Raw genomic sequence first — 10184 nt, forward strand, 5'->3', positions numbered from 1 at the left:
GATATCTCCTTAACCTGAAAAACTATCAATAAAAATATCTGCAGCTTCCTTCTCTCTTCCGGGTGCCACGCTTCTGACAACAAAGCCAAGTCAAGCTGGGATCCCAGGAGGCAAGCACCTCAGCCTGCTTGTGTGCACAGAGGGTTTACATCCGATGGTATACTTCTGACTACATTCCAAAGTCAACTATAAATTAACTGAATTTTCTGCACCCCCCACTAACATAAATAACTGAGAGTTGACTGTACTTCAAATAGTTATACTTCTTTTAAAGGCTGGCCTCAAAGCTACAAAATCTTTGAAATCTCTGCTTCCAAGAAGCTCTGACTTGAGCAATGACAGTTGGATGCATGCTACGTCAAAGTTTATTATTTCATGTTCCTATGTGAGATAACTTACTGTTATAAAATGAAGAGAAAGGTAATGATAATTGTTACACTAAAACAGATATACCAAGTAAATAACATTCTGATTTACAAATGTCTTTGTAAATTAAGCACAAATGAAGAGAAATAGAAGAAATACATACAGTTTGGATTAACTGCAGAGAACAGTACTCATCATCTGCATTCTCTTCTGTTCTGGAAATAAATTCATCATTTATATAAGGCCTACCCTGGTGTTCATCTGCAGCATTTTAGATGTACAAAATTTTAGAGTGAGGAAAGCATGAGCTCTGGGGTTCAAGCTCCAGCTGTGCCACTTACTTTTAGACTTTGGCAAATAGCTTGAGACTCACTTTGATCCTCCGTTTCTTTACCTATAATATGTGAAAATAAAAGTACTGTATGTCTACTGTATGATATCACTTATATGTGGAATCTAAAAAATACAACAACTAGTGAATATAACAACAACAAAAAAAGAAGCAGACTCACAGAGAACGAACTAGTGGCTCTCCCAGTGGGGGCAGGGAGGAGGAGCGGCAATACAGGGCTGGAAGAGTAGGAGGTACCAGTATTACGTATAAAATAAGCTACAAGGACATATTGTACAACACAGGGAATATAGCCAATATTTTATAATAACTATAAATGGAGTCATACCTTCAATAATTGTGAATCACTATATTGTATATTCGTAACTTATATGCTGTCCAGTGTGCGCTTAGTCGTGTCTGACTCTTGCAACCCCATAGACTGTAGCCTGCCAGGCTCCTCTGTTCATGGGGTTCTTCAGGCCAGAATACTGGGGTGGGTTGCCATTTCCTTCTCTAGGGCATCTTCCCGACCCAGGAATTGAACCCGGGTCTCCTGCATTGCAGGTAGACTCTTTACCGACTGAGCTACGAGGGAAGCCCTGTGACTTATACAATATTGTACATTAACTCTACTTCAGTTAAAAACACAATTAAAAAACATCTGCCCTAGTCTTAAAAAAAAAAAAGGACTGTATTTCTCTCTTGAAGGTATAATGAAGATTCAGTGAGCTAATACATGTAAAGTGCATGGCACGTTAAAGTTCAGTTATGCAGACGCAAATCTAAAGCCTAGAAAGGTAAAAAACTATCTTGTCACCCAACTACTTAGTGGCAGGATTGGAGCTAAAAGTCAAGTCCCTTTAGTTACAGTTTAATCACTTTGTCAACTGCAAGTTTGCTATACAGCATTGTCTCTCTGGCTTTGGCCAAAACTTAAACTATGAAGTTTCCTCTTCCTCCCCAAAACGTTCACTTCAGGCCCTGACTATAAATAAAGCGAGAATGCAAAGATAGGATAACTATGTGTTGACTAATAGGTAAATGGAGGGGCAAGCAGAGACACCACGCAAGGGGGAATTTGTGCAGGAGGTGTTCACTGCTGCTGGCCAAATGCTGCACTACCACAGCTTCCATTGTAGGTCTGAAGCCTCAGGGCAGCACATTCTAATCTTGATCATAACTTTAACCTGGAGTCTAAGAAAATCCAGGACAACCAGCTGAGCAGGAAGAATGTGATGGTGAAAGAATCAGTGACCTCTCCTGCACTACACTAAGATCCTCTTGGGCTTCTGCTTTGAGGAGAAGGAAAATGAATTTTGGGGTGTCCCTCTAAGTCACGTTTATTAATAAAGAGCAAGAATGGAGAAAGAAAACAGGACTGTAATCATTTTTAGAAGTGGTAGCAACAATATCACTAAGAAATAATATAAACAAATGTTGATAAGAGGTTAACAAACCAGAAAGCTGGACAATGGGACAGCGTGTAAACTCCAGCTCATTTTCCTTCTACAGTTGTATAAACCAGGAGAAAAAAAGAGTATATTCGAAAGAATGGTCGAAACAATAACAATAATAGTGTAATCACTCCCAGTGTCTTTATCACACTGCCAAGTAATTAGTTTCCTTGACATGAATTTGTGTGTGTGTGTGTCCCCCACATTCTGCTTTTTCTTTGAGATATAATTGATATATAACACTGTATTATTTTCAGGTGTATAATAAGATTTGACATACATATATATTGTGAAATGATCCCCACAATAAGTTTAGTTAACATCCATCATTACTTGTAATTATAAAAAAAATATTTTTTTGGACCTGGATTTTTGATGGCTAGTTAGGGAAATACTGAGATGGAAGAGTGGTAGAAGGTTATCCTAAATATAAACATTAAATGGGAAACAGATTTAAAAAGGAGCAGGAAATCAGAAGAGGGAGAGACACGATTTTGGCAAATATAGAGGAAAGCTAAGAAGTAGACACTTTAAAGACAATGGCAAACCCGCACAGGGATTTGAAATAATACGGTTGTGCAGAGAAGCAGCTCTTGGGCCAAATAGGAAGGAAAACAATATAATTTGGTCAAGACTCAGATGGGAGTTTTCAAACGGACAAGAGACGATTTGAGAAATGAAAGAAATATGGCAAGGCAACATTTCCTCTTTTATTTTGACTTTCTTATAGTACTTTAAAGAGAATATTATCATTTAAGACTCTGAACATATACTGTACAATGGATATAACTCTTGGTAAAGAGAAAACTGAGGAATAAGAATCAGGACAAAAATTCACCAAGACCTGGTCTTGTATATATAGTCATCAGATGAAGCTGAGACAGACAAAATAATTTTAGGAAAAAGTTCTGTGGTCTATTTTATTATTAAACAGAATAATAATAATATCTGGGGCACGCTGTCACAGATGTTTCTCTTTGTTTAAGGAAAATTCAAATTGTAATACAAATGAAAATCCAGTTAATTTGGTCCTTATGAAATAGTACATACACTGAAATAACTGAACAAAATGTAAAGACATGTCAGATATTAGGAAACTTCTGGAAATTACAGAAACCACAATAACGCAGTCATCAGTATTTTTTTAAATCATTGTCCTCATAATTTCACATTTCCCAATGCACTGCATGCCCAATTTTACAAAGCCTTAACTGTATCTTTGAAGATAATCAAGCTTAACAGGCAGCTAGAATAATTCATAGGTAGAAGGATATATAGAATTATCCAAAATTCTGCAACGCCAACAGAGAAAACTGTCTTTGGATTTGTGACACCAGGGGACAGATATCCACCAAGAAAGCTAAAGTGCAGCAAAGCACAGCTCTAGGACATTTAAACAGAACTTGAGCTGAGTGGAAGGCTTGGTTAACCACAGTTGAGTAAACCTGTGTTGCAGTATAATCTGATAAGGAACAAACAGCATGGATTCTAGAAGTGTACACCATGTGTCCCTAACACGCTAGACTTCTTTGAAAGAGTTAATCAAATAGTGGATAAAAAAGAACTGATGCATCTCATTCAAAAGTTTTTAAGTCTCTCATTAGAGATTATTAAGAAAATTTAGTAATTATTGTGGATTAAAACTTGATTAATAGACAATAAACCAGGACCAATACTGAAAATCTCCAAAGATTAATACTAAGCTAGTATATAAATTTATTATTGACCCTGACATAGAAGAAGCTTGCACGGAGAGAAAAGGCGAAGAAAAGACTGAAAATTGCCAATGATGCCAACTATCTACTGGAAAGCCTGGAAAGGTCCTGCTAAATAACAATGAAATTCGTTCTTCACAAAGTGAAGAAGCAATACTTAAAGGACAATGGTAGACTCAAAGTTAATATGTGGAAAAAAAGGATTAAGCAACACTTACCAGTATGAGAAAAAGGGCAAAATAGGAGAAGACATGATAAAGATTGACAAAGTAATAAATTGCAAAGAGAATGCCAGCTAATATCTCTTACATACCTTTTCCTTTATGAATATACAGAAACTTTACGTAGAGATGTATTATAATAGAAGACAAAAAATTTAAAATAAAAGAGGACACTATTTAACGCAGCATATAATTAACCCATTGAACATGCTGCCACAGGATATTAATAAGGCACAAAGTTTAGTACAGCTTCCAACGCCTCAGAGCTACCAGAATATGATTCCATCCTGAAATTACTTAGGGCAAGAAATGAAAATGGAGTACATACCTCATGCTTCAGGGTATTAACCAGGCAAAGTCAGGAAGGAAGTTTGTATTCAAAATGATTTATTGTTTCAACGTTTAGATATTCCTAAGTCTGTCCTAAAGTTCAAATTAAATAGACTCCTTTCCAAAAATTCTTACACTATTTTTTCCAGATACATTCTTTTTGCCTGTCTATTTATCTAAATAGCAGAGCCTTCCTTTTCACCCAATTCTTCTTCCACTTCACTTATCCCAGCTTCAAAACATTGCCCAAGAAGTGATCGTGAAAAGCCACTAAGATATACATAAAACTCTGTGTTGGGCAAAGAGAGTTCTATAATTTGTTAAATTTTCTCAGCTTTTCCCTTTGGGTGGACCAAAATTTAAATTTATACTATATTTTGGTTCTGTTCATATCACGCAATAAAAATCTGAGCTTGATTTAACAACATTTTCACCTGTGACCGAGAGCTACAGCAAGAAATGTCCTTTGATAAAATGAATTTTAATCAATAAGTAATATAATTTTATAGAATAAGATACTAAAATGCCACATTAAAAAGGCAGAGCCCTCCAGGCTCTACATTTGGAGGGTGGGGGTAGGGGGTATGAGCAATTCATCTATGAAATGCTATGGCCTCAGTCAGTTCATAAATTAAACACATATAGAGCAGGCTATGAATGAGTTATAGGCAAAATTCACAACTGCAAAGCCTAAGAAACTGTCTGAAAAACTCCGTGGGTCAATAAAACACAGATGTTAAATTTAAAATTTTTGAAAATAATAAAATTAAGTGTAGACAAGTCTAAAGTGGTCAGGAGGCAGGTTTACAGCTTGTGTCCATTTTGTAATCCAATCCTCTCCATTTGGGGCTTAGCAATAGGGGGCCACACATGGTATAAGGCCAACCGTAGCATTCAAGCTTGACTGATTTTTAAAAGTGACACAGTGATCAAATATGCTCCAAAGGCATTCTAGAACATCAGGATGCTGCTGACCATCAAAATCAACCTTAGTGCTCACCTCAAATCTAAAACAGGATATAAGTACACTCTTTGAGTTAATTAAATACAAGCCCATATATTTCATCTATTAAAAAAAAAAAAAAAGTGTCCAGAATATATCACTTGCAAAGAAAGGTCTTATTATGTAATATAGTGTAATACCAGAGTTAAAAATAAGCAGATGATCTTATAAAATACAGCATTTACGTTTCTTCTAGAGTATAAACTCAGAATTTGCTTTAGAATGTCAATAAGTAACATGTTTAACAAGATGAAACAAATAGAAAGCCAGGCAGCAGAGCCCTTCTGTGGAATTCGATTTGGAAGACAAAACAAGGAAGGTATATTTCAAACAGATGGAAAGTGAAAAATAATAAAAGTCATCCTTACCTGCATTAATTTTCCTTCTGCTGGAGTTATTTCAGCAACACCAGCAAACACGCCTTCCAAAGTGAGATTCAGTTTTCCTGTGGGGTCCATTTTCAAGGGGATCACTCTGATAATAGCCTTCTGCTCAGCTGATCTTTCAGACTCCACCGCTGCTGCCAGTACCAGTCCCGTGCGTCCAAATCCTGCCTGCAGGGTAGCCATCAGCAGCCAGGGCCAGAGGGCAGCCAGCTGTAGCTGGTGGCCACCACTCATGCTACCAGCTGCAGCGATGCACTTCGGCCATACATACTGCTTCCAGTAGCTAAGACCAAACGCAGGTTCTCAAATCCAGACAAATGGAGGAAAAGAAACTTCTGCGTCCGTTTCAGAAAGCCGAGTCGTAGTTTTGGCCCTTCCTTTCTCTAAAGTATATTCCCAAGGACAGGTGGTATTCCTGCTCAAGCAGGCAAGAAGGTTATTGTCAGCCTACTTCTGCTTCAGGTATGTCGTTTTCTCCCATCTTCACTACGATTAGTTAAGATACCGCACTTCTCTTTGGAATTTTCAGTGTTGCTTGAGGTTGAATGTCACATCCTGAATTTTTATTATGTCAGATCACCTGGTGCTGGTCTTCCATATGCAACAAGTCCTCGAGCCACTAAACCCAATGTTAATGAACAAAACAAGGCAAAGTAAACGACCAAGGCCATGCATCAAAGGTGAGAGTGAAAAACTCCAGCTCAGAAAATGAAGAGGTGGCCCCTTTAAGTTACAAAACTTGTCAATGGTAAAAGACTAAAGATCACAGAGCTTCTTTTTTAAGGGGAAGGAGAGGGAACAATATTTCAGACCACACCTTGAGAGATGGCCAAAGATGCTACATGTATTCATAAAAGTTTCAACATTAAACTCTATTTCAGTGTAGCCAAAGTTCCAGGCCCACTGAACCTATAACACTTTTCATGAACTTAAATATACTATGAGTTTTAAATTTTCTACCTAGATTTGCCAGTAAGTTAGGTGCTAATTTATGTCTTCACATATTCACAGGATAAATCTGAGCATCACAATCTTTTCCAATTTTCATAATTCGAAGAATATTTGAAAAGGTTGGCTTTCCAATTATCTTTTCCGGTTGAAATTCATATTTCTATCTTTATTTTCCTTTCTATCTTAGGGATTCCTCCTTTTATTCTCCTACTTGAGAATGCCAAGCACTGTGATTTCCCATGAGATGCTTTTGGAAACTACTTTATTATCCAGATCTTATAATCTGTAATTTTCTGGGTTCATAGTAAAACAAAGGACTATTCCTAACACGTTTTCAAATTCCTTGAGGGGGTAGGGAATAAAAGATAGGGGGAGTGAGGAGGTGATTAGTCTACAGGCTCTAAGTAGAATGCCCTGAAAAAGTAAAAATAATCCTGAGTAGAGTAGATCTGTGCTATTTCTAGGCGCACTTGAGAATTTGGGTCTTTGTACAAACAAAATCTTATTCTAAGATTTCAAAATGTGCACCCTTAAGTAAATATAAATGCACTTCAACCACAAAGCCCACTGTGTTCAGAGGTCAAGTTAAAAAATCTTATTAAGTCTTCAGAATAAGTGCTGAAAAGCCAAGCAATTGAATATGAACCTGTTATATAGATTCCTTTCTTTCGCTGAGGCAGAGGGAGAAAAAAAAAGAATTTCAAAAGAAATCTGCAAACCTGTTGTGCTGTCGGGCCCACTGGAATCCACGGGGGTGAAACAAATTCAATTATGCTTTTATAGATCCTGCTCAAGAAAAGGTTTCAACTGCTTAACCAAGTACAGTTCATTCTTCCACCTTCTTACTCTGCAACCAAACCAAGTGCCCCACACTGCAGGTAGGAGCCGAGAAATTCCGCAGCCTGAAAAAATAATCCATGCAGGTCAAAGGCAGAAACTTACTCCAAGGTTAGAGCTACTGTCCCCAAAGAATTCTAAAAACACTTAGAGAGGATCCAAAACCATTTCTGAAATCTCCTTTCTAACAAAAGTCCTTTTTCTCCCCAAACAGCATATAAAAATGATGAGATCTTGAAAGAGCAAAGCAAATACATCAGCAACAATTCACTACCAGGAACACAGACAATCCCAAAGGGAGAAGGCAAGGTCTCTGAATCATGGATAGACTTGGAAAGTTCGGAAGGATTCAAGTGCTTCCCTTCCAGAAAGACAATTCTGGATCAACTCCCTAGAGCAGGAAGCCTGTGGTTTGTAATTGGTGTTCTAGCTCGGACTCCCTCCCCTGGGACTGCAATCACGCTCTCTACCTGCTGACACAGTGAGGGTGGAGCAGCCAGAGGCAGCCGCCCCGTCCCGCCCCCTCCTCCTGGCTGCCTGGGGCACGGTGCGCGCACACTTCGCCAGACACGTTCCTGAGCTCGCTCTTCTCTCGGCTCCCCAACTCCCTCTATTGAGCCACGGCCAAACTGCACCCAGTTCAGTCCTCAATACCTTTCTTTGAGTAAGCAAGTTCCCACACGTAAATCAAGGCCACTTGAACAGATAGGTAAGCAGATTCTGCACCCAAGAGACAGAGATGGCGGGATGAGGAAATAAAGACCAAAAAAAAAAAAAAGGAAACCCATAAGATAAAATAATGGACACAACGTTTTGCAAATATAAGTTCAAAGTGATGTCTGCTCTTCCGGGTTTTAGTGTCTATAAAGGCCACAAAGCCAGAATAATGTGATCCTGTGCTGTAGTTCTCACTCACTGATTTATTGCTGTTTTAAGTCAGCTACCCTGGCAAGAATTCTGTCCATTTTATGAAGTTTTGCTTCAGCTCCTGCAAATTTAAATTCAGTAGCTCTTTTCTAAACTGTGCCTGTACCAGGCTTTTACATTAGGTGATGTCAGAGGGCTGGAATCTGTTATTTTCTTCTTACATCCCTGGGATGTGAAATAATACTATGGATCAGACCTGGGCCTTCAATGTGAAACTGAAAGTAAGTCTATATCATAAATACAAGTAAAGGGGTAAATATATATGCTTAATAAGAAGGGTGTAGACAAAAAGAAAACTAGTTTTTGGTTACTTACCACATTTGTGAAAAATAATCCTTCTGGTAACTTTTACCCGGAGAAGGCGATGGCACCCCACTCCAGTACTCTTACCTGGAAAATCCCATGGATGGAGGAGCCTGGTAGGCTGCAGTCCATGGGGTCACGAAGAGTCAAACACAACTGAGCAACTTCCCTTTCACTTTTCACTTTCATGCATTGGAGAAGGAAATGGCAACCCACTCCAGTGTTCTTGCCTGGAGAATCCCAGGGACAGGGGAGCCTGGTGGGCTGCCATCTATGGGGTCACACAGAGTCGGACACGACTGAAGTGACTTAGCAACAACAATAGCAACAAGTAACTTTTACCACATTTGTGAACCATAACCCTTCTAGTAACATTATCTTTAGAAAGAATGCAAACGTTTCTGATGTATGTTTCTAAAATTTGAATTTTCAAAATGACCAGATTGTATTTGACTGTGGCCAGACATTTTATTTTTAACCTGATGCCAATAATCTTTCCAAACTGTACAAATGAACAATGATGTGAATATGATTAACATTACACTTAAAAAAGGTTAAGATTTATGCTACATGCTTATTGTGGTAAAAAGTACATTTTAAATTGTGGTAAGAAGCACATAAAATTTAAAACAATTTCTAACATGCACAAAAGAATTGTGCAAATTGATCACCTGGAAAATGTGGAGAATAATAACTGCATTGTAGCTTGGTTGTCAAGATTAAATGACAATGCCTCTGAAGGCAAAAGGTATGAGTGACCTAGTCACCTTGAGAATTTTATCCCTAAAGAGGGTTTACAGTTTAATTTGAAAAGATACATTTACCCCAGTGTTCACAGCAGTACCATTTGCAATAGCCAAGACATGGAAGCAACCTGAATGTCCATCAACAGATAAATGGATAAAGATGTGGTACATTTATACAATGGAATATTACTCAGCCAATAAAAAAGAATGAAATAATGCCATTTACAGCAACACAGATGGACCTAGAGATTATCATACTAAGTGAGGCAAGCCAAAGACAAACATCATACGCTATCACTTGTATCTGGAATCTACAATGACACAGATGAACTTATCTGCAAAACAGAGAGAGACTCACAGACATGGAAACAAACCTACGGTTACCAAAGGGGAAAGTGCTGGAAGGGAGTAAATTAGGAGGTTGGGCTTAGCAGATACAAACTACTATATAACAAACACCTATTATATAGTACAGGGAACTATTTTCAGTATCTTGGAATAAACGATAATAGAAAAGAATCTGAAAAAAAATGTGTGTGTGTATATATATATATGTGTATCTGAGTCATTTTGTTGCACACTGAAACTAACACATTGTAATTCAATTATAT

At 37.9% G+C, this 10184-nt stretch overlaps 1 protein-coding gene across 2 annotated transcripts in view; it reads right to left on the reverse strand.

Moving 5' to 3' along the window:
• The window catches only part of RNF43 (ring finger protein 43), a 67818-nt gene extending 58891 nt beyond the window's left edge, over nt 1-8927 (reverse strand). Inside the window, exons 1-2 of one of the 2 annotated variants that reach the window (XM_027516790.1) lie at nt 7480-8927; nt 5792-6428 (exon numbers count right to left, since the gene is read on the reverse strand). In XM_027516790.1, coding sequence (XP_027372591.1) covers nt 5792-6043 — 252 coding nt within the window. In that variant the 5' untranslated portion in view covers nt 6044-6428; nt 7480-8927. Of the gene's footprint in view, nt 1-5791 lie in introns of both variants that reach the window. The other variant, XM_027516789.1, reaches the window with a different exon arrangement.
• Between the last annotated feature and the right edge of the window lie 1257 nt (nt 8928-10184).

Source organism: Bos indicus x Bos taurus, chromosome 19 (genome assembly GCF_003369695.1).
Source record: "Bos indicus x Bos taurus breed Angus x Brahman F1 hybrid chromosome 19, Bos_hybrid_MaternalHap_v2.0, whole genome shotgun sequence".
NCBI classification, from domain to species: domain Eukaryota; kingdom Metazoa; phylum Chordata; class Mammalia; order Artiodactyla; family Bovidae; genus Bos; species Bos indicus x Bos taurus.